Source organism: Heptranchias perlo, chromosome 7, assembly GCF_035084215.1.
Source record: "Heptranchias perlo isolate sHepPer1 chromosome 7, sHepPer1.hap1, whole genome shotgun sequence".
In the NCBI taxonomy this organism is placed as follows: Eukaryota; Metazoa; Chordata; class Chondrichthyes; order Hexanchiformes; family Hexanchidae; genus Heptranchias; species Heptranchias perlo.
In genome coordinates this window covers 36,338,053-36,363,540 of record NC_090331.1, presented here as the reverse complement: position 1 = coordinate 36,363,540, position 25,488 = coordinate 36,338,053, and the positions used below count along the sequence as shown (strand labels likewise).

At 40.1% G+C, this 25,488-nt stretch overlaps 1 protein-coding gene across 1 annotated transcript in view; it reads right to left on the bottom strand.

Annotated features, from left to right (window-relative positions):
* Positions 1–12,645: 12,645 nt before the first annotated feature.
* LOC137323995 (uncharacterized) overlaps positions 12,646–25,488 on the bottom strand; it is a 98,489-nt gene continuing 85,646 nt past the window's right edge. The window contains exons 31-37 of the mRNA XM_067988166.1: positions 23,247–23,309; positions 22,173–22,349; positions 21,211–21,411; positions 20,501–21,130; positions 19,152–19,297; positions 14,461–14,638; positions 12,646–13,438 (exon numbers count right to left, since the gene is read on the bottom strand). Of these exons, the coding sequence (XP_067844267.1) occupies positions 13,152–13,438; positions 14,461–14,638; positions 19,152–19,297; positions 20,501–21,130; positions 21,211–21,411; positions 22,173–22,349; positions 23,247–23,309 (1,682 nt within the window). The 3' untranslated portion in view covers positions 12,646–13,151. The remainder of the gene's footprint in view (positions 13,439–14,460; positions 14,639–19,151; positions 19,298–20,500; positions 21,131–21,210; positions 21,412–22,172; positions 22,350–23,246; positions 23,310–25,488) is intronic.

Below are 25,488 nucleotides of genomic sequence, written 5' to 3'. Positions count from 1 at the left end.
GAGAAACTGTGGTAATGTTCATGGCCACATTTTGTCAAGTAAGAAGTGAGGGACGATGCTTGTATCATTGGTGCTGTTCTGCCATTACAAGAAAATAGTAAAGGTTTCAAGACTGTAAATATATTATTTGTACTGAGTACAGATAATTATCTTCTTAATGTTAAATAAATTCATCTGTTGGTTTATAGCTTAAGCTTCAGCCTCAATCTACCTTCCAAAATCAAGGAGGTCCTGGGGTAGCATGTGATGTATTCTTGTAAATACTGTGGCAAGGGTTCTCTGCCTGAATCCTGGGTCTCACTACATTTACATAGATATTGGGCAGATATCTCAATCTCAACATACTCTTAATCATAAAGAATACAAAGTCTGTTCATGGGAGCGGTCATTAACCCTGAAACCAAGAAGTATATCACGGTGCCACGTGCCAGTGAGTATAGGAACAGGAGAATAGACAGGATGAATGCGTGGATGCAGGGATGGTGTAGGAGGGAGGGATTTAGATTCCTGGGACATTGGGACCGGTTCTGGGGAAGGTGGGACCTGCACAAGCGTGACGGGTTACACCCGAGCAGGACCGGGACCAATGTCCTCACAGGGGTGTTTGCTAGTGCTGTTGGGGAAGGTTTTAACTAGAGTGGCAGGGGGATGGGAACCTGAGCGGGGAGTCAGAAGGGAATAAAGTTGAGAGCAGCAAGAGAGGGAAAGACCCAGGGGAAATCTGCAATACAAATAGTACAAACAGTTGTTCAAGAACAAGTGAAAGGGAAAAGCGTACAGCAGTGGAAAGAAAGTGTACTTTAGGCACGACAGATAAAATAAAAACTAGAAGGCGTAAGGCGATTAACCCAGCATCAAAGCTGTGGCAGGGGGTTGGGAACCTGAGCAGGGAGACAGAGGAAAGCGTGTCAGGAAGGGACAGAAGGTATGGAGTAAAAGGTAAAGTGTTAAAAAAGGAAAAAGCAGGAACTAAGTGTCACAAAACATATTTGAAAGTTCTTTATCTGAATGCACGTAGCATTCGTAACAAAATGGACGAGTTAACGGCACAAATAGCTACGTATGGGTATGATCTTGTGGCCATTACAGAAACATGGCTGCAGGGTGACAACGACTGGGAATTAAATATGCCAGGTTATTTAACAATCAGGAAGGACAGGCAGGAAGGAAGGGGAGGTGGGGTGGCTATGTTAATAAAGGAAGGAATCACTGTAATACAGAGAAATGATATTGGGACAAAGGATCAGGATAATGAAACAGTTTGGGTAGAGATAAGGAATAATAAGGGGAAAAAAACACTAGTGGGCATAGTATATAGGCCTCCTAATAGTTGCAACTCTGCTGGAAGAAGTATTAATCAGGAAATAGTCGGGGCATGTAATAAGAGAACAGCTATAATTATGGGGGATTTTAACTATCATATTGACTGGACAAATCAAATTGGGCAGGGCAGCTTTGAGGAAGAGTTTATTGAGTGTATTAGGGATGGATTTCGTGAGCAGTATGTAACTGATCCTACAAGGGGGCAAGCAACCTTGGACCTGGTCCTGTGTAATGAGCCAGGATTAATTAATAATGTCCTAGTTAAGGATCCCCTTGGAATGAGTGACCATAACATGGTTACATTCCATATCCAATTAGAGGGTGAGAAGGTTGGTTCTCAAACAAGCGTACTGAGCTTGAATAAAGGAGACTATGATGGTATGAGAGCGGAATTGATTAAAGTGGACTGGGAAAATAGATTAAAGGGTAAGACGGTACATGAGCAGTGGTGTTCTTTTAAGGAGTTATTTTACAACTTTCAAAAAATATATATTCCACTGAGGAAAAAAGGGTGTAAAAGAAATGACAGCCATCCGTGGCTAAGTAAAGAAATTAAGGATAGTATCCGACTAAAAACAAGGACATATAAGGTAGCCAAACTTAGTGGGAGGATAGAAGATTGGGAAGTCTTCAGAAGACAGCAAAAAGTAACTAAAGGATTGATTAAGAAAGGGAAGATAGATTATGAAAATAAATTAGCAAAAAATATAAAAACAGACAGCAAGAGTTTCTATAGTTATATAAAAAGAAAAAGGGTGGCTAAGGCAAGCGTAGGTCCCTTAGAGGAGGAGACCGGGAAATTAATGGTGGGAAACATGGAGATGGCAAAAATGCTGAACAAATATTTTGTTTCAGTCTTTACAGTCGAGGACACTAAGAATATCCCAACACTGGACAAACAGGGGGCTCTAGTGGGGGAGGAGCTTAATACGATTAAAATCACTAAGGAATTGGTACTCAGTAAATTAATGGGACTCAAGGCGGATAAATCCCCTGGACCTGATGGCTTACATCCCAGGATCTTGAGGGAAATGGCAGTAGGGATTGTGGATGCTTTGGTAATAATTTTCCAAAATTCTCTGGACTTGCCGGTACCTGCAAAGGTCCCGGCAGATTGGAAAACTGCTAATGTAACACCCTTATTTAAAAAGGGTAGTAGGCAGAAGGCTGGAAATTATAGACCAGTTAGCCTAACATCTGTGGTGGGTAAAATTTTGGAGTCTATTATTAAGGAGACAGTAACGGAACATTTAGATAAACATAATTTAATAGGACAAAGTCAGCATGGCTTTACGAAGGGGAAGTCATGTCTGACAAATTTGCTTGAGTTCTTTGAGGACATAACGTACAGGGTGGATAAAGGGGAACCAGTGGACGTAGTGTATTTAGACTTCCAGAAGGCATTCGACAAGGTGCCACATAAAAGATTATTGCTCAAGATAAAGAATCACTGGATTGGGGGTAATATTCTGGCATGGGTGGAGGATTGGTTATCTAACAGGAAGCAGAGAGTTGGGATAAATGGTTCATTCTCGGACTGGCAACCAGTAGCCAGTGGTGTTCCGCAGGGGTCGGTGCTGGGTCCTCAACTCTTTACAATCTATATTAACGATTTGGAGGAGGGGACCGAGTGTAACATATCAAAGTTTGCAGATGATACAAAGATGGGAGGGAAAGTAGAAAGTGAGGAGGACATAAAAAACCTACAAGGGGATATAGACAGGCTGGGTGAGTGGGCGGAGATTTGGCAGATGCAATACAATACTGGAAAATGTGAGGTTATGCACTTTGGCAGGAAAGATCAGAGAGCAAGTTATTATCTTAATGGCGAGAAACTGGAAAGTACTGCAATTCAAAGGGATCTGGGGGTCCTAGTGCAAGAAAATCAAAAAGTTAGTATGCAGGTGCAGCAGGTGATCAAGAAGGCCAACGGAATGTTGGCTTTGATTGCTAGGGGGATAGAATATAAAAGCAGGGAGGTATTGCTGCAGTTATATAAGGTATTGGTGAGACCGGACCTGGAATACTGCATACAGTTTTGGTGTCCATACTTAAGAAAAGACATACTTGCTCTCGAGGCAGTACAAAGAAGGTTCACTCGGTTAATCCCGGGGATGAGGGGGCGGACGTATGAGGAGAGGTTGAGTAGATTGGGACTCTACTCATTGGAGCTCAGAAGAATGAGAGGCGATCTTATTGAAACATATAAGATTGTGAAGGGGCTTGATCGGGTGGATGCGGTAAGGATGTTCCCAAGGATGGGTGAAACTAGAACTAGGGGGCATAATCTTAGAATAAGGGGCTGCTCTTTCAAAACTGAGATGAGGAGAAACTTCTTCACTCAGAGGGTGGTAGGTCTGTGGAATTTGCTGCCCCAGGAAGCTGTGGAAGCTACATCATTAAATAAATTTAAAACAGAAATAGACAGTTTCCTCGAAGTAAAGGGAATTAGGGGTTACGGGGAGCGGGCAGGAAATTGGACATGAATTTAGATTTGAGGTTAGGATCAGATCAGCCATGATCTTATTGAATGGCGGAGCAGGCTCGAGGGGCCGATTGGCCTACTCCTGCTCCTATTTCTTATGTTCTTATTGTAAAAATCCAAAAGCATAACGACAGATTTCGTGCCTACAATTTTCCACTCAGCATTTTCCTGATCTAGAATGACACTGGAGAAGTCATTGTCTTAGAAAAACCTCTGTAATTTTTCTCCTCGTCTTCAAGTCTCTCCATGGCCTTGCCTATCTCTGTCTCTGAAACCTCCTTCAGCGCTTTGTTCCTGCATGTGTCTTCCACTCTTCCGACTCTTACTCTTTTACATTTCCCCTTTCCTCCACTCCATCTTCAGCTGTGTAGTGTGTTGGTATTGTTAGAGTAACCAGACATTTTTTATATAAGAAATAAATACTTTATTTTGTAACTTCCAACACACACACACATCAATTGTATGGCACAAACAAAATTATCAAATCTCTTTGACCTTTTCACGTCATTACTTCTTTATCCAGAACTCCCTTCAAAACCTGCACATGATCAGTACTAAAATATACAGTATGCCACAGGCTGCATAGCCTTCAACCACCTTGGCACCACACAATGAATGTTCGCCATAAACCTCTCCACCTTGCCATCACTTTTCCTCCTCAAAACCTACCTCATTGAACATGCCGTAAATCACCCATTGTTGATCCTTCTCTCTCCGTTTCTCAGTGTCTCGTTATTTTCACCTCTGTGAAGCACTTTGGGACATCTTATTGCATTAAAGGTGTTATAAAAATGTCATTGCTTCGGTAGTATAAACAATGGTCAGATCAGTCCACTAGGCTTATAGAAGAAGATAACACTGGTCTCAGCAAGAACTAGCACAGCCGAGAGCTTGAGATCAGTGCTGGAGCAGAAGACATGTACGGCTGCTCTTCAAAATTCCTCCTAAATGCATTGTTATATTCACTGTTCGTGCAGCTGAGGCTGGTTGCACAGTGTCTTAGAAAAGACAACAGGTTTGGACAACCTGTAAAGATCTTTACAAACTGAAGAGAAAAGGGAGTAGAGCCTGACAAAGCAGGTAAAAAAAATGCATGAGGATATAAATGTTATTTTCAAATGGGAAGAACTATATTGAGGTGAAACTCAATATAGACCTTTCTTACACACCAGAAGAAAAATGGGGAACATATTTAATGAATGGTATCAAACTGGATAGGGGGTAGCTGAAAGAGATCTAGGAGTGATAACAGACTCAATATTGATCCTGTTCAGCCATTCAAGGCAGCAATTAACAAAGCATGTTGAGTTACATTGCCAAATCACTAGCTGAAGTGTGAGGTTGTCATGCTGAAGTTATACAGAGCTCTCGTCAGGCCATTCCTTGAGTATTGCAATTAGTTCTGCTCACCGAAGCACAAGGAATATCTAAGCCTCAGAAACACTGCATAGAAGGGCCATAAGGCTGATTCCTTGGGGATGAAATGTGTCTTGGGTGGTAGTGCAACATGTGCACTTGTGCATCAGCAGACCGTTTTACACTGCCGGATTTTCTTTTCCTTTAAAAAAAGAAAATTGGGCAGAGTATAAATTGGGCTGCCAGTGTGCTTTTGCCTGTTTTGTGCCACTGCCCAAGATGAATTTCACCCCCCCCTCCCCACCTTGTGTCAGAGGATTGAATTACGAAGACTGGTTAGAGAAACTTGGACTGTTTAGCTTTATGAAAAGACAAATAAGTGGAGATTTATAGATGTAAACAAGACAAAAGTTTTTAAATAAACATTTTGAGAATTCCCAAGTGGTAGTTAGGGATTTGAACACCAGTCTTAGGCATTCATCCACTCTTACTCATCACGGCAGGTTTTCAAAAATATACACTCTGCTTGCAAGTTAAGAAACAATAGCGGTGCCATTACACTACTAGGTGTATTCTGTAGGCCACCAGCTTGTGGGAAGGATATAGAGGAGCAAGTTTGCAGGGAAATTACATAGAGGTGCAAGAACCATAGTGATAATGGGGGACTTCAACTACCCTAATATAGACTGGGACAGTAATAGTGTAAATGGAAAAGAAGGAGAAGAATTTCTGAACTGTGTTCAGGAGAACTTTCTTGATCAGTATATTTCCGGCCCAATGAGGAAGGAGGCATTGCTGGATTCTGGGGAATGAGGTAGGTGAAGTGGAGCAAGTGTCAGTGGGGGAACATTTAGGGAACAGTGATCACAGTATCATAAGGTTTAGTTTAGCTATGGAAAAGGACAAGGAACAATCTAGAGTAAAAATACTTAATTGGAGGAGGACCAATTTCAGTCCAAACAGATCTAGCCTAAGTAAATTGGATTCAAAGATTGGCCGGCAAAACTGTAATTGAACTATGCATGGCCTTTAAAGAAAAGATGATTCGGGTACAGTCTAGGTACATTCCCACGAGGGGGAACGGTAGGACAACCAAAGCCAGACCTCCCTGGATGACGAAAGAGATAGAGAGCAAGATGAAGCAGAAAAAGGGGGCGTATGACAAATATCAGGTTGTTAATACAAGTGAGAATCAGGCTGAGAATAGAAAGATCAGAGGGGAAATAAAAAAGGAAATAAGAGGGGCAAAGGGAAAGTATGAGAATAGACTGGCAGCTAACATAAAAGGGAATCTGAAAATCTTCTATAGGCATATAAATAGTAAACGGGTAGTAAGAGGAGGAGTGGGGCTGATTAGGGACCAAAAAGGAGATGTGCACATGGAGGCAGAGGGCATGGCAGGGGTACTAAATGAGTACTTTCCATCTCTCTTTACCAAGGAAGAAGATACGGCCAAAGCCACAGTAAAAGAGGAGGTAGTTGAGATACTGTATGGGATAAAAATTGATAAAGAGGAGGTACTAGAAAGGCAGGCTGTACATAAAATAGATAAGTCACCAGGTCCGGATGGGATGCATCTTAGGTTGCTGAAGGAAGCACGGGTGGAAATTGCGGAAGTACTGGCCACAATCTTCCAATCCTCCTTAGACATAAGAGGTGGTGCCGGAGGACTGGAGAATTGCAAGTGTTACACTCTTGTTCAAAAAAGGTTATAAAGATAATCCCAGCAACTACAGGCCAGTCAGATTAACCTCAGTGGTGGGGAAGCTTTAGGAAACAATAATCCAGGACAAAATTAATAGTCACTTGGACAAGTGTGGATTAATAAGGGAAAGCCAGCATGGATTTGTCAAAGGCAAATCATGTTTGAGTAACTTGATTGTTTTTTCGATGAGGTAACAGAAAGGGTTGATGAGGGCAATGCAGTTGATGTTGTGTATATGGACTTCCAAAAGGTGTTTGATAAAGTGCTATGTAATATTCTTGTCAATAAAATTGAAGCCCATGAAATAAAAGGGGCAGTAGCAACAAGGATATGAAATTGGCAAAGTTGTAGGAAACAGAGGGCTGTGAACGGCTGTTTTTCAGATTGGAGGAAAGTATACAGTAGTGCTCCCCAGGGGTCGGTACTGGAACCACTGCTTTTCTTGAAATTGAATATTGCAAATAAAGGAGCATTTTTTACATAGAATTACATAGAAATGATGACACGGAAACAAGGTGTTCGGCCATCCAGTCTGTGTTAGTGTTTATTCTCCACACAAGCAGTAGTCTCATGTGCCTGCTCTGTTCCCAGATTCCATTATTCCCCTTTCCTTAAACGACCTATCTAACTTATTCTTAAATAATTCCACTTCAAACTCTCAATGGATTTCACAGTCTCACTACCTTCTATGCCTCTCTGTCCTAATTCTCCTGCGTTTAATCTTATATTTATGTCCATGTACACAAATACTGAATCAAGTCAGCTGAAGTATATGTATTCAATTTGACAGCTGGATAATGTCAGCAAGTTTGATTAGCTTGAGTAAGGATTGCAATACACACATAGGAACATAGGAACAGGAGTAGGCCATTCAGCCCCTCGTGCCTGCTCCGCCATTTGATAAGATCATGGCTGATCTGTGATCTAACTCCATATACCTGCCTTTGGCCCATATCCCTTAATACCTTTGGTTGCCAAAAAGCTATCTATCTCAGATTTAAATTTAACAATTGAGCTCGTATCAATTGCCGTTTGCGGAAGAGAGTTCCAAACTTCTACAACCCTTTGTGTGTAGAAATGTTTTCTAATCTCGCTCCTGAAAGGTCTGGCTCTAATTTTTAGACTCTGCCCCCTACTCCTAAAATCCCCAACCAGCGGAAATAGTTTCTCTCTGTCCACCCTATCTGTTCCCCTTAATATCTTATAAACTTCGATCAGATCACCCCTTAACCTTCGAAACTCTAAAGAATACAACCCCAATTTGTGTAATCTCTCCTCGTAACTTAACCCTTGAAGTCCTGGTATCATTCTAGTAAACCTACGCTGCACTCCCTCCAAGGCCAATATGTCCTTCCGAAGGTGCGGTGCCCAGAACTGCTCACAGTACTCCAGGTGCGGTCTAACCAGGGTTTTGTATAGCTGCAGCATAACTTCTGCCCCCTTGTACTCCAGTCCTCGAGATATAAAGGCCAACATTCCATTTGCCGCCTTGATTATTTTCTGCACCTGTTCATGACACTTCAATGAACTATGTACCTGAACCCCAAGTCCCTTTGGACATCCACAGTTTTTAACTTTTTACCATTTAGAAAGTACCCTGTTTTTTCCTTTTTTGATCCAAAGTGGATGACCTCACATTTGTCTACATTGAATTCCATTTGCCACAGTTTTGCCCATTCACCTAATCTATCAATATCGCTTTGTAATTTTATGTTTTCATCTACACTGCTTACAATGCCATCAATCTTTATGTCAACAGCAAACTTAGATATGAGACTTTCTGTGCCTTCATCTAAGTCGTTAATAAATATTGTGAATAATTGAGGCCCCAAGACAGATCCCTGCGGGACTTCTCTAGTCACATCCTACCAATGTGAGTACCTACCCATTATCCCGACTCTCTGTCGCCTTTCGCTCAGCCAACCTCCTAACCAAGTCTGTACTTTTCCCTCGATTCCATGGGCTTCTATCTTAGCTAACAGTCTCTTATGTGGGACCTTATCAAATGCCTTCTGGAAGTCCATATAAATAATATCCATTGACATTCCCCTGTCCACTACTTTAGTCACCTCTTCAAAAAATTCAATCAGGTTTGTCAGGCACAACCTACCTTTCACAAATCCATGCTGGCTCTCTCTGATTAACTGAAAATTCTCGAGGTGTTCAGTCACCCTATCCTTAATTATAGACTCCAGCATTTTCCCCACAACAGATGTTAGGCTAACTGGTCTATAATTCCCCTGTTTCCCTCTCTCTCCTTTCTTAAAAAGCGGAGTGATATGTGCAATTTTCCAATCTAGAGGGACAGTTCCTGAATCTAGAGAACTTTGAAAGATTATAGTTAGGGCATCCGCAATGTGCTCACCTACTTCCTTTAAAATCCTGGGATGGAAACCATCTGGTCCTAGGGATTTGTCACTCTTTAGTGCTATTATTTTCTTCATTACTGTTGATCTGAATATGATCTGAATATTCTGAACTCAGAGAAAAGTAAGAGCCTTTGCCATATGCAGCACATTCAGGATAGAGGAAAAAAAAAACTTTTCAGCTCACTTGTTCATTGCACAAGTATATATAATTTTATAACTAACAGGATTAAAATTAATTAACGGAAGGTCGTGACTGCCTAACTTGATTGAATGTTTTGAGGCGGTAACAAGGAGGGTCGATGAGGGTAGTGCATTTGATGTAGTCTACATAGATTTTAGCAAGACTTTTGACAAGGTCCCACATGGCAGACTGGTCAAAAAAGTAAAAGCCCATGGGATCCAAGGGAAAGTGGCAAATTGGATCCAAAATTGGCTCAGTGGCAAGAACCAAAAAGTAGTGGTCAATGTGAAGGCTGTTTCCAGTGTGGTTCCGCAGGGCTTAGTACTCGGTCCCTTGCTTTTTGTGGTGCATATTAATGAATTAGACTTAAATGTAGGGGGCATGATTAAGAAGTTTGCAGATGGTACAAAAATTGGCCCTGTGGTTGATAGTGAGAAGGAAAGCTGTGGACTGCAGGGAGATAGCAATGGACTGGTCAGGTGGGCAGAAAAGTGGCAAATAGAATTCAATCCGGAAAAGTGTGAGGTAATGCATTTTGGGAGATCAAACAAGGCAAGGGAATACACAATAAATGGGAGGATTCTGAGAGGTGTAGAGGATCAAAGGGACCTTGGAGTGCATGTCCACAGATCCCTGAAGAGAGCAGCGCAGGTAGATAAGGTGGTTAAGAAGGCATACGGGATACTTTCCTTTATTAGCTGAGGCACTGAATATAAGAGCTGGGAGGTTATGCTAGAACTGTATAAAACACTAGTTAGGCCACAGCTTGAGTACTGTGAACAGTTCTGGTCACTACATTACAGGAAAGATGTGATTGCACTAGAGAGGGTACAGAGGAGATTTTATGAGGATGTTGCTAGGTCTGGAGAATTTTAGCTATGAGGAAAGATTGGATAGGCTGGGGTTGTTTTCTTTGGAACAGAGAAGGCTGAGGGGTGATTTAATTGAGGTGTATAAAATTATGAGGGGCCTAGATAGAGTGGACAGGAAGGACCTATTTCCTTTAGCAGAGAGGTCGATAACCAGGGGGCATAGATTTAAAGTGATTGGTAGAAGGATTAGAGGGGAGTTGAGGAAAAATTTTTTCACTCAGAGGGTGGTAGGGGTCTGGAACTCACTACCTGAAAGGGTGATAGTGGCAGAAACCCTCATCACATTTAAAAAGTATTTGGATATGCACTTGAAGTGCCATAGCATACAAGGCTTTGGACGAAGTGTTGGAAAATGGGATTAGGCTGGGTAGCTCTTTTTCGACTGGCATAGACACGATGGGCCGAATAGCCTCTTTCTTTCTATGTTACTAAAATGTGGGAGGTTTGATGTATCACATGGAGTTGTGGTAAAGTGATGGTTCTCATTTATATTTCCTCGGGTCTAATGTTAGTCAAACTATCGCCACATTTTGTGTACCCTCCTCTAGACATTCCTTTGGATTACTGATCTCTTTACTGTATTTTTCAATGTTACATTTTTGCTTGATTTAAAAATTACACATTTTAAGCATTTCATATCCAACCATAAGTTACGTTTAAGTTGAATCATAGAATCACAGAAATGTTACAACAAAGAAGGAGGCCATTCGGCCCATTGAGTCCGTGTGGGCTCCAACCCGCCGACTTCTGGATTTGACCCAGAGGCATCTGGGTGTGTGCGGCACTTCTGAAACTCGGAAGTGCCGGCAAGATGATATTTAAAGGGCCAATTGAGGTACTTAAAGAAGTTAAATTTTTGTGGTTTGAACTACACAAGCCATTTTAACTGCTTCTGAACGTGTCTCCCGTGGCCTCTAAAAGACGGCATGGAAATGGAGGCGAGTTGCAGCCAGCACCCATTTGGACCTTTAAACCAGTGATTGACACATGTGAAGTAAAGGTGAGTTTTTGCAGCAGGGCAGTCAGTTCTCTCAGACAAACCTTTGGCTGGGAGATTTAAAAAAATATATATTTTTTTTACTTTTGCTTCAGTCTCATTTAATTTGATTATTTCTTACCCTCTTTTTTTGCTGTCTATAACTGTTTTTACAAATAACTTTAATGTTGTACCTTTCGCTTCCTGGATTTTAAGTTCTAGCTTGCAGCAACTGTTCGCAGCTTGTCAAAAATGCTGCAATCTGATTGGTTGAGGGGAGAGTGCTCCTCTCACTTCTTCCACGGGCCCTAACTTTGCTGAAGCTAATGCTGGGCTCTTTTCCGCTTCCTATTAGAGGAAGTGCCCACAGTAAAGATCATGGTCAGTATAAATCTATGGAGCAGCGAGCACTGTTGATTCGCTGCTCAGAGCAATTTATGGACCAATGTTCCATCCACGGTGGCGGAGGATCCAAATGATAATAGGGCTTCATTACCAACCAGCCTCCTTCCACAATGCTTACCATTAAAGAAAAGCTTGCCTGTATGTACGTGAATGGTCTTTGGGATGACAGATATGCCTAGGACATGTGGGTAACAATCCAACAAACTGATATCATAAAAAGACTGCAGTTGAGGACAGATTAGATGTTAGGAGGGAGGCTTCAAATTTATGGATTATAGATGACATCATCATTCAGTCCTTCAATGTTCTTCTTAAAGCAGAGCACATCTAATGGAAGTAACCAAAATGTTCGACATGTTCACACCACCACTTCTGTTTTCGCTTTGTTTCTACTGAATGGAAGATGATCAGGATGAAGTAAGAATGGACTTATAGTGCATTTATATAGTGCCTTATCAAGTCTCTGAGCACTTCATATACGATTAAGTACTTTGAAAATGCAGAGACTGTTATGTAAGCAAGTGAGAATGAGATGAATGACCAGTTAATCTTTCTATTTTTGGAGGTCGATAAGGGAGGAATGTTGGTTGGGTAATTTGTCTGCTGAGCCAAGCTAATGTCTTAAACTAGAAACAACAACAAAAAACAATTAGTTTGTAGCAAAATTGTTAGTGTCTGGTGATAGTCAAAACATAAAAAAGGTTACAGTTCCATGATTTTCAGATCGACTGGTAAATTTACTTGGATTAGGAATCAACTTGCTTCTCAAGTTCCCAATTTTGTAACTAACTTCAATCATCTGGATCAGTTATGAATATGTTAAAAACAGAAGTTAACAACATGAATCAAAATTACATATTTCTTTTATAAATTTTTGAATCTCTCCTGAACTGCAGGTTTAAAGTTCAGTACTTTCTAAACTTTATTTTCAGATTTGATAAGTATATACTGGAAGAAGTTGACAAAGTCAAAATACAATCTATTCCTTTTAATTTGAAGTTAGTTCGTTTGTATCACTGAATAGTTGGAGTTTTTCAAGCAAAAAAGAGTAGAATTATCAGAAGTAGGCTGTATATGGAATACACATATACACATATAAGAAACTGAATATTTTTCAAATAAGGAGAAATACAGTCCCAATTATCCATTTTTATATATAATGTCAGGATATCAGCAGCACATTCTGTACTGAATGCACTTCACTTCTGCATTATTTGATTTAATGAATACATAATGAATACCTTTTACAGTTTCCAAATTTCTATCACTGAACATAATAAAATAAAGTAGCTAAGAAAACCAATGAATAATAACAGAATTCTTCAACCCAACTAAAAATTATATTTTTTTTAAATGATGGAAAAAACTACTATGGTCATCTATTTAGTGTTCAGAAAAAATGTCAAGCTTCATAAAGAATTTCAATTGATCAAAAAACAAGAGAGGCCACAAAAAAATAGTTGAAGTTCTACAGATTCATTACTTAAAGGTGATTAGATACTCAGGATAGGCTTGAATGTCATTGAAAATGATGAACATTGATGGATTAGATGTGTTGTCGACCACACTGTCATAACAATCTGTTCGGTTTGATGTGTTTTTCAAAGGTGGAACGACCATTCCACTTTGTCCTTGGCAATAGACTCCAGTCAGCACTCGAGCCTGATAGATGTACTTCACTGCTTTTATGTCAGGTTTTGAGTATGTACTTTGAGCAGAATAACTTGCATTAACAGCAAAACAGGTGCCTGTTCCATATGCCGTTGCTAAAAGGAAAGAAAAGAAGTTATTTCTCAATTATGTATGCATCCATCAGAAACAACCAACCAACCTAAGGGCTAGATTTCTCCCTGAATGAAGTCAGAGAAATGTCTATTTTGTTTTGTAATTCATGACCCACAACAAAAGTGTGAAAACATCCAATTCCTGTCATTGCAATTTCATTACTGGGAATAAACAATAGCAACTAATTTTGCTCCATTTGTAATAATACTTGTTTAATGCTTCGCAAGCAGCTAAAAAGCCATTTAATCTGTATAAAAATCAAAGTTTGTTAATCCAGTTTTGGTATGTGAGTTTGGAGGAAAATGGCTTTCAAAATTTGAGAAAATTCAGTTTTATAAACCAAATCCATGACCTTTTAGAAAGTTCTGTTATGGAGAAATGTGAGGGCAATTTTTGTGGAGGAGCACAGCCCCCAACTATACAAAACAGAACAAGCATGACAGCATATCACTGAAAGGGTTAACACAGTGACAGGGAATCAAACAACCTGGGAGGAGATCTAAAAGAAGTTAACTGACTTAAAGATTGTAAAGGCAAGGTATGAATATAACTATAAAGTAGCAGCACAAGCCTTATTTGAACATGATGTAAAGAAAGGGCTGTAAAAGATGAAAAGAGAACGCGTTGAGGTAAATAACATACTAAACAGTATTGAACAGATAAATTCAGATCACTAAGGTAAACTGTAGCAGTAGGATAAATGGATGCTAATGGGCAAATTTTAGACTGATATCACAAGACATGGTTTAACAGACAGTTAAATACTTTGATGGAAGGAGTGTAAGTTTTTCTTGATGGAGGAGCTAAGATAGGCCAATTGCTTTTTTCATCTGTATTTATCTTCCGACAAAACCCTTCGACCAAAGTTTCAATACTTCTGGTTGGTATTTGCAACAGTTCATTACACCCATGAGTAATTCTAATGTATAATACCAATAAAATATTAGAATTTAATTTTTAACTGTCCATTAAAGCCACTTAATCATGAAAAGTGTTCCTTTACCATTCCTTCCCGCATAACTGCGGTTAAATCCATGTTGGCTGATTGAATCCATTGCATCTACTTCTGTGCCATGAAATAAGATCATTTCATTGTTTGTTCCACTTGGATTTTTCACTTCAAAATGTTGTTTCCTGATCATGTAGTTCTTCCAAAGAGGTAGGTTTTGCAATCTTTCGATCTGTTGGATGAAATGTATACAACAATTTTAGACAATTTTTAAAAAAAATAGTAAGCTCTAATACTTAGTTTTAAGCAGGAGCCAAATCAATGAAAAAAATTCAGATGATTTAATTTGCATTTCCCACAAGAAGTCTGAAGGGAAAGCATTAAGATATACCCCATATTTTTCATGGGTTATTAAAAAGTTGATAGAATATTTTACAATACTTCTATCTACCACTACAAGCTGACTGTGGCAGATCATGTTGCACTAGGATTCTGTCCCTTTTTTCACTACACCCATTTACTAGTGGGGAGGGCCAACGGTGGATTTTCCACCCCCCTTATCCCGTTTCAAGGGAGCCTGTAAGAGTTAGTTCCTAGGCGACCCTGGGAATTCCGCCCTATACATCCGAAAAGGTCTCAGTGGCACTCACACCAGCTTAGAGCTGGTGTAAGAACCAGTCAGATCCCAGAGTCTGCCAGAAGTAAGATAGTCGATTCCCCCAGGACTGATTGCCTTACTATACCCACAGTTTTGGCTTCCATAGGGGCCGAAGGTCTCTTGAAGCCACTTTTCTTTTCAATAAGGAATTTCTTTCACGTACAGCTGGTGAAGCCCTAGTAAAATTGATGTCAATGAGAATTGGGGGAAAACTCTTCACTGGCTGTAGTCATACATAGCATAAAGGAAGATGGTAGTGATTGTTGGAGGCCAATCATCTCAGCCCCAGGACATCGCTGCAGGAGTTCCTCAACGCAGTGTCCTAGGCCCAACCATCTTCAGCTGCTTCATCAATGACCTTCCTTCCATCACAGGGTCAGAAGTGGGGATGTTTGCTGATGACTGCACAGTTCCATTCGCAACCCTTCAGATAATGAAGCAGTCCATGCCCACATGCAGCAAGACCTGGACAACATCCAGACTTGGGCTGATAAGCGGCAAGTAACATTCGCGCCACACAAGAGAGAGTCTAACCACCTCCCCTTGACAGTCAATGGCATTATCATCGCCGAATCCCCCAACATCAACATCCTGGGGATCACTATTGACCAGAAATTTAACTGGACCAGCCACATAAATACTGTGACTATAAGAGCAGGTCAGAGGGTGGGTATTCTGCAGCGAGTGACTCACCTCCTGACTCCCCAAAGCCTTTCCACCATCTACAAGGCACAAGTCAGGAGTGCGATGGAATACTTTCCACTTGCCTGGATGAGTGCATCTCCAACAACACTCAAGAAGCTCGACACCATCCAGGACAAAGCAAGCCGCTTGATTGGCACCCCATCCACCACCTTAAACATTCACTCCCTCCACCACTGGCGCACCGTGGCTGCAGTGTGTACCATCTATAAGATTCACTGAGCAACTCGCCAAGGCTTCTTCGATAGCACCTCCCAAACCCGTGACCTCTACCACCTAGAAGGACAAGGGCAGCAGGCTCATGGCAACACCACCACCTGCACGTTCCCCTCCAAGTCACACACCATCCTGGCTTGGAAATATATCGCTGTTCCTTCATCACCGCTGGGTCAAAATCCTGGACCTAACAGCACTGTGGGACTACCTACACCACATGGACTGCAGCGGTTCAAGAAGGCAGCTCACTACCACCTTCTCAAGGGCAATTAGGGATGAGCAATAAATGCTGGCCTTGCCAGTGATGCCCACATCCCATGAATGAATTTTAAAAAAAGCAATGTGTGTTGTTCCACACTTCCTGCCAGTGGATTTAGGCAGTCACCTCTTCCAGCGACAGGGCAGAGACCCCAGAATTTAGACCCCAATGTATCTGCCAGGAATACTACTCTACTAAAAATAACTGATAAGGTTTTTGAAAAGAGACCACTAATGTGACTTGTGCATTCAGGGTCCACAAAAACAGAGTGCAACAATGCACATATGCAGTTTAAAAAATATACTTGAATATGTTCAAGAGTTTAGGAATTTATATAAAAACTGCCTTGACTGTGTTTGGGATATGAACAGGAGAGCTTGAGGTAGCTGGAAGCTTCTTCACTCAAATTATTGACTGCCACAGCCATGGTTTTTTTATTCCTGTTTATAATCCTGTCACTGCAGCATAAAAGGACAGTTTTATCATAATGGTGAAATTCCATTTATTCAGAACTACTTTCCAGAGCAGCTCTGTGGAATAAATAAAGTATAGAGCTTCTGTTGCTTTTTCAATCGACCAATTATTTATAATGGTTTCAATTTAAAATTCAAGTGACTCAATTTTCACCTTAAATATGTTATTGTTCTTTTTGGAACAATCAGTTTTTCTTCTGGTTCACACCAATTCACTTGAGAGTTCTTGAAAAGATTTATTTGGTCGTCTTCTGTCGTTAAAATCAATTAATTCTTGACAATTATTATTACCTTTGTCCTCTTGTTAAAAACTCTGTACCTTGTACACAGTCTTGGAGTCTCCTTGTATGCTTATATTAGTCTCTCTAGCCTTTCCTTGCACTTTCTTACCCTTATTCCATAAATCTTTTCTATCTTTCTTCTTTTTGGATTTTGAAATCTTTCAGCTTCCATCTTTAGTTAGTTTCTTTCTTTCTTTCTTTCTTTCTTTCTGCCAGCTTTCATATTCTGTTAGTCATTTGTTTTCTGTTATCAATAGCTTCCTCTGCTGCTTTATTTGTGTGGATGACAGTATTTACTCAAGTCACCAACATTCTCATGTTCACCCCGTGCTTGAAAGTCCTCTATATTAAAACAATTGCTGAATTCTATGTCCTTTCACCTCTCAAGTGAATTGTTACTTGTTCTGTTGTTTATGTTTAAACCAAGTTTTAATTTGAGTTGTCAGATTCCTATGCCTGTACCCTGTATGAACTTAAGCCATCATTGTTCTCAACCATCTCCCGTTCACTGTAATGTGATTGATCTGATTCTTGGTGCTGCTATTTGGGAATTTTTAGGTCGCTTTATGGACAATTTTATCTGCATATGTGTATCTACTACCATCAAGCTGTTCATGGCACAAAACTGTGCATGACAATGGTACACATTATGGGACAATATGATATACAAGTAAATTTGTTCATTTTGTTCATCTAAATTTATGCATTTGAGGTATTTGAGTGGTAGCACAGATCTTGAGATCTAGGTCCAAATAAAGTCCAGAATGATGAATTGAAAGCCTCTTTTTCCCACTGGCTGCAGGGATCTCATCTAATGAGTGAGGATAATCTCAATGCAGTTACTAGTAAATTGTAAACAATTTTACAACACCAAGTTATAGTCCAGCAATTTTATTTTAAATTCACAAGCTTTCGGAGATTTTCTCCTTCCTCAGGCAAATGTTTCAAGATCTCCTTGAAGGAGATCTTGAAACATCCACCGACCTTCGGGTAAGCGTACTCCAAGGCGGCCTTCGAGACACACGACAACGCAAAATCGTCGAGCAGAAATTGATAGCCAAGTTCCGCACCCATGAGGACGGCCTCAACCGGGATCTTGGGTTCATGTCACGCTACACGTTACCCCACCAGCGAACAAATGTTATCTGTTTTTAATATAATGGGTCATTTGCTGGCTCTCTCTGCCTTCCGGATGTTTCTGCCTCTCTCTGTGTTTTTTTTTTTCTCTGTTTTTTTTCCCTGTTTGTTTTTTTATTGAATGTGTATTCGGAGGTTCTGCAGGTAACACCTCTCTGTCTGAACACGGTGATTGCCTTGGCAACGGGCAGTTGCAGGGGCAGTCTGTAAACACCATTTATTATTGTTCAATATGTATAAATGCGTAGGCTTCAAGGAGATCTTGAAACATTTGCCTGAGGAAGGAGAAAATCTCCGAAAGCTTGTGAATTTAAAATAAAATTGCTGGACTATAACTTGGTGTTGTAAAATTGTTTACAATTGTCAACCCCAGTCCATCACCGGCATCTCCACATCAGTTACTAGTAGGCATGGTTGATAGCACAAAACTGCCCACAATTTAATATTCTAACAACCTAAAAGGATGGTAAATGGAAATTTGGGTTGTTTGAATAAGATTTGCTCGTGCTCTTCTGAGATTGGAATTAAGCAACAATGTTGGTACAGAGCACAGGGAATTTTACTCTGTGTGTTGCTCTTGCTGTATTGGATGTGAGAATGCTTGAAGCTAATATCAGGTGCTAGCAGTATGAAATATTGCACTATTTACATTGCTTGTGTACATGGGTACAATACAAAATGAAAATCAAGCCCCTATTGAGATCTTATTTACACAAACAACCATGACAAATTCTATTTCTGAATACCAGTGATAAGTTTTCAGCAGAAAGAAACTTTTTACCAAAGGAAACTGCTTGGTTAGATCAAACCAGTGGATATACAGTTCTCATTTACAGTGCTATTCTCCACACAAGTATAATCAACGTAATTAATTGCAATAGTATTGCAGCCTTCACACAGTTTTACAAAGTTTTACACTGCGATTGTGTATCATTAAATTGCTACATAAAATCGCTTGGATCCTTTGAAAAGGTATTGACACAAATTCCTCAGCAACAAATATTACATTTTAGTAATACCTTTGATATGTGGAACTGAGTACATGTTGCTTTGAATAGTTTCTTTACATCTTGATATTCTGGTGATGAATGTTGTAGAGTTACAGATTTGTTTTGCAATCCATTCATATCATCCCAGTGCCTTGGAACATCACACATTAGCAAGCCTGTAATATAATCATGGTATGTTTGTTTACATTTAGATCTGTTACATTTCACTTATTACAATATGCTAATGAATCCAATTATGATCATAAATAATGTGCAACTGAACAAACAGCTGAATTCTCAATGCAATGTGCATAATTTCTTCAAATAACCAGACAAGTGATAATGTTTTCCACTTTGGTACTGTATTTCACATTATAAATTAAATCCCCTGGGATAGAACTTCCACAGGGCTCCCCAATCTCCCACCATAAACTTCGGCAGAAAACTGGCAGAAACCCTCGAGAAATGGTGTAAATGACCATTTCACCATTTTTCCAGGGTTTCTGCAATATTCCACCAAAGTTATGGCAGGAGATTGGGAGAACCCCACAGGAATTACTGGCACCTATGTTTTCTGATGGCAAATATTTTTCATCAATGTACAATTGATGTTAATGCCATAAATCCAGCTAATCTTGATTTATCTCTGAAAATGCTAGTTTCACACTTCAGAACTGGCTTAACATCCACTTAACTAGCATATGCAATACCTGGGGAAAATCCAGCTGTAGAGAGCACAATTCTGGGTCTCTGCATGAAATTGTTAAGGAGGTGAAGGTTGTGTCTTGACTCCCAGAATGAAGATGAGGTCATGAAAAAGTTCAACAACTTGCACAAATATAAAAAGGTACACCAACACTATTAGGTAAAGGAAGGATCAAAGGACAGATTTGAATTGTGAAGCCATCTATAGCAAGCTTCTTGTCATGATATCAAGAGGACATAACATGAGGGAATTACAGTGCAACAGTTGAAACTAATGTGCAAATGGGCTGTGAGCAGTGAAGGTGGGAACAGAATCCAAATTATTGCCGTGCCTAGGCACAATCGGGTGCACAATATTCATGTAAAGTGAAGCAGCTTGTTTTAAAACATCTCCATAGTTTTCAAGTGTCAGCTAACATGGCCTTACCGTTTGTGTTGTGCTGTTTAAGGCTATTTACTTCCTGGCACAGATTGCTGACTTACACTGCACAAATACAAAAGTATGCCAAAAGAGACATTAAATTAACTTTTAGAAAGCTAACTTTGCTATGAATTAGTTTTAATTTCCATACAAATTCTGGTTAAAAGTTTTACGTGTGTCTATATTTATTATATGAAATATCAAGGACCCTAGAGCATAACACTCTACAGATGTAATATGAAAGGGTATTTACCGTCTTTCTTTGAAACCCTTTTCAGAGTAATTGTGTTTCCTCGATCATCGATTGCAGTTTTCTTTCCCAAGTCCACAGTATATGTTCTTTGCTGATCTTCAATGACGGTTGCAGTTATGTTGTTGTTGAATGCATTTTCCAATTTGAAGTTTGCAGCACTTTCAAATTGTTTGAACAGAGTGCCTTGTTGAAACTGCCATTCCACCAAACTACTGACAAGTTCTTCATCTTTTCTTCTGGATTGTTCTTCTCTGACTTTGTTCACCATCTCTTGAATTTTAGAATTGGCAGTCAAGACATCCTTAAAAAGACCACAAACTTTGACATGAGCCCCAGATCTCTTGCGTTCCCACTCTATTTTGATCTGAAGATTTTTCTGTAGTTCCTTCAATTCTTGATGTTGTTCTTCAGAAAAGTGAGCGATACATTCATTGCTAATGACATTTTTACTCTGTTCCTTTAATATCAGATCTTCCATCCAGGATTTAGTATTTTCTATGTTTTGCTTATTGTCGCCACAGATCTCAAATATTGCCGGCTCTATCTCATCTTCTAATACAATATAGTTTTCGGTGAGGAAATCTTCAACCCCTTTATTTTGATCCCCAGACAGCACCGTTGTCACTGCACCTAGCAGCATCAGAAACATTAACTGTTAGACAAGAAACAGCTATCTAATAAAATATTTTGAAAAATACTTTGATACTTGCTCTTTTTCGTAGAAGATTTTGATTTTTGAAGACTGATTTCACTTAGTTTCTGTAGACTGTTATAAAATTTGTTTAACATTTGAGGCTGAAAAATGACAATGCGAATATGGTGCAAAGAAGTTAGAGATTTTCTGTTTGCAAAATCAGCGACTGAATCAACCATTGCATCAGCAACTTGGGAAGGGTTTACTCCTCCTTGTCCTATAAGAAAAGAGAAAAAAAAACAATTCTGGTGAATATATTTACACTGGCCTTTTTTATGAAAGGCTCAGAACTCTTCCATTTATGATAAGTTTATATTTTAGAGAAATAGATTTTGGATAAGAAAAATTGCCTGTTAATGAATTACTTACAAATAAGCAAGCACCAATAATCTCTTCTACCATTGCTCGTGAACAATTTTTTAAAAATCCATGGCCCTGAATTTCCTCAGGGTTTCTGCTGCTGCGCCGTCGTCAGTTTGCTGCAAGTGTGGCAGAAACCCCATATACTCTCGTGTCATAAGGTTTTACTAATAGCTATTAGTTTACTGCATTATTTCTGAATTGTTCATAGAAATGAGATATCATGGTAAGCCAAATGAACCCAGATAGAGAAAGATCAAGAACTATTTTAAAGTCCACAGAGCTTTCACAGTTTAAAAAAATCTAAAAATAGCTATTGAATCAGACTAATCACATTGACAGTTCAGAAATGGTTACAGTTCACAGGAATCTACTTTGTAGACATCACCAGATGATATGAATATCAACAAAATGAGTAGTAACAGAAATCAGGTGATAGATCTTTAAAATATATTAAATTTTAGTTTAGGGAAACACATATAGCATACATGTAGGAGTAAGTATTTAACATTAATTTTCCTTTATGCAAACCAGTCTAACTAATCATGGACACAAATTTTTATTTACTGTATTTTATATCATGGTGAAAAAATATTAAAATAATTATTAAAATCAAACCTGTTCCTAGTGCAGGAAAGGCAATTGAGGAGAATTTGTTTTGTTCACATGTCTGAAGAATTGCACCAACATAAGCTTTTATTTGATCCGGATCCGATGTTCCAATTATATGAATTATCTTTTGACACTGAAGGTTCCCTGAATTTGTCATTATTATTCCTTGATTTGGTTGTGATCCTTTCAAAAGAAACAAAATTATTTAGTTGAAATCTTTATCTTCTCAGTATAACTGAAGAAATCATGGAAATTAATCTTCAGTGTATATTTTCCCTTAATTGTAAATACTTTCAAAAGAAATTAGGAATTATTTAGCTGTCAGTTTTCAAATTCTCACAATAATATAGCAATGAAATAAACATAGTATGAAAAACACAATTTGCCCTTCACTACAATGACTATTTTTATGAAAAAATGAAAATGTTATTGTATTTGATAAAAACAATTCATATTACATTTCTGGTGTAGTATTATTAATGCTTGAGAATATTCTACCATTAACCGGGAAGGTTCATTTAAAAGTATGGATATGTTAGCATTGTGACTGTTAGCCATTATCAGAGTTATATATATTTCCATGTATAAGTTATGGTACAGTTGAACTGCAATTATCCAAACATCCACCAAAAAGGGAGGTGACTATTTATTTTCAGCAGCACTCACCTCTTGGTCCTTTCAGCAAGATCAGGCAACTCTGCACAATTGATCTATCATCTGCTCTGCTGGCTCACAGTTTTCCCACACTATGGTCAATGACTCTAACCTGAAAGATCCCACCAAAAATACTTCTGCCACACCAACCCAGATGTCCCAGTTACAGCGGTGATGGATCAGCTCTTCCAATGGCAGGACCAAAGGTAAGTGCTAAGTGGGTTGATGGAAGGGCAGAACATTGAAACTTCAGAGCACAATCAATCAGCACTGCAACCTGGGGACTCTCAATGATCCACCAATTTCCATTATAAACTGGCAGTCCCCTCACTCTAGTGGATAATCAAACTCCTACTGTATTGTAGTAAACAATGCTAACTTTGCCATAAACAGACTCACTTCCTCACCACCATCACTAGAACATACCCATTTGTTGGCATTCGTCTTCTACAGCTTGACCAGCAGCATTTAAAATTGCCATGGACACACCTGAAAATTAAAGTAAGTGGAATTACTATTAAATTATTAGTTAGATTTATGGTTGTAAATCAATTCAATTGCTCCTACATAATCTTGCCCAATTTATTGCTCAACATCTTTTCCTACAAGTGGGATTCCGTGTAGGCCCCAAATTTCTTTTCAGAAGAGCTAATACATAATTAGGTCTTTTTGTGTATTTCCTTTGGTGTACAAAAAGGACTTCATATTCATTTGAAAATTTGTCTGGATTCCATGTGGGATTTGTACCATATATGAAATTCAACAAAATGACTAAAATTTAAAATACATGAGCCAATTCAGAGCTAAGACAAAGTAGGCAGTATGAGCTTGATTTCTGATCTTGTTTTGAGTATTTGACTGTACATGGCTCAATACCTTGACCAACACAGAAACAAAGTTTACAATAATGTTAGAGGAGAAAAAAATTGTGTATGTCCTGGTATAATATGCATGCAAATAATCTGAATACACATCATGCTTCAAGCCCATACTGTTATCCTTTCCCTCTTTTTTAAACTCGCTTGCCTGCATAGAAGCAATCAGGATAGAGGTAAACATGATTTTGCTGATTCATGAAACTCTCTGCAGAATAAACAGAGGCTTCATCAACAAGTAAGAAAACAGATATTAGTTTCATATGGAAATTCAAACATCTATTTTAATACTATAAACATGGCCATTTTGGGGAGTTCTCCTGTTCACCAGTAGCATTGTCACTGGTTGTTGAAAATGAATGTCATTCTCAAAATTCTGGACCAATTAGCCGAGGCTCATATTGCACCAGTACAATCCTTTAGAAGCAGGCATTTAGGGCTCGATTTTCGGATGTCCGAGCAGGTGCGTTCGTGGCGGGGGGGGGCTCCAAAAATTGGGGATTCCCGGGGCGGGTCCGGAGACCAGCTCCAACCCGCCCACTTCCGGGTTCCCCAATGAGGCGCTTAGATGTGCGTGCAGCCCCCGCATGCGGGACTCCCGCCGGCAATTAAAGCCGGCAGGATCCCACTTAAATCAATTAATTTGATACTTCAGGTCGTTAGGAGACCTGATTTGAAGGATATTTTAGATGGGGTGGGATTTTCAACTCAACTGAGCGTGTTTCCCGTACAGGGGGAAACACTCCCAGTTGAAATGGACGTGTTGCAGCCACCAGCCTGTGGCAGCTGCAAAGGTCCATTTGACATGCTTTGCGCGGACGCCCTCTGGGTTTTGGTGCCCGTGAGGACCCCTCCAAAGACTGCTCCACCTGCACCTGTGCAGGGGCAGACTCGAGCACCTGGAGAGGAGGCAGCATTGCGGGTATTGGTTGAGAGGGGGGCAACGGGTGAGACGTGGAAGCGCTTTAAGTGGCGTCCCCACTTCCATGTCCCCCCTTTCGCCATCATCCCTCTCCTGGGCCTTCTGGCATCTCTTCTCTTATCAAGGCAAAACACAGAGAGGCGTGCTTGAGTGATGGTTGCATAGTGACCCGCTGCATGCATTGGTGTAGATGGAGGTGACTGTGAGGGAGATGCATGGGAGGGTGCGTGTGAGACATAGCCATGAGATTGTATGAGGATTGGGTTGCGTGGTAGTGTTTGAATGGGAACTGGGGCAGTGAGTAAGTGAGGATGATGGTTGAGTGGATGTAAGGAGTGATGCGAGACCGTTGTGGTGGCAGTGCAGAAGGAGTTGTGTGGTGGTGGAGGTGATGTGGAAGACGGAGTGTGGGAGAATGCGTAAGTATACTCATTTTGGCTGACCTGGTTAGGTCATTAAAGCGCTTCCTGCACTGAATCCAGGTTCGGGAGATGTTACTTCTGCTGGTGACCTCCTCTGTCACCTCGAGCCAGACCTTCTTGGTGGTAGAGGCAGACCACTTCCTCCCTCCTCCTCCTGACCCCATCAAGCAGCACCTGGAGTGAGGAGTCTGAGAACCTTGGTGCAGCCTTGCCTCTGGGCTGCTCCATGCTCCAAAAATGTTTCTTTGTTGCAGGAGGAGCTTTGGAGGGCTTCCCCTTTAAATAGGGCTCCTCCTGCTGACAGCCTATGATGCGAGTGCGCCTGCTGCGCAGGTCTAGAATGGTAAACCCGGAAGCACGCGTAAGTGCCTTCAATTAGGTTGCAATCGCGTGCGGAGCAACCCGATTTCAATGGGCGCGTTACCCACGTGCCCAGTCGACCCCCCGCT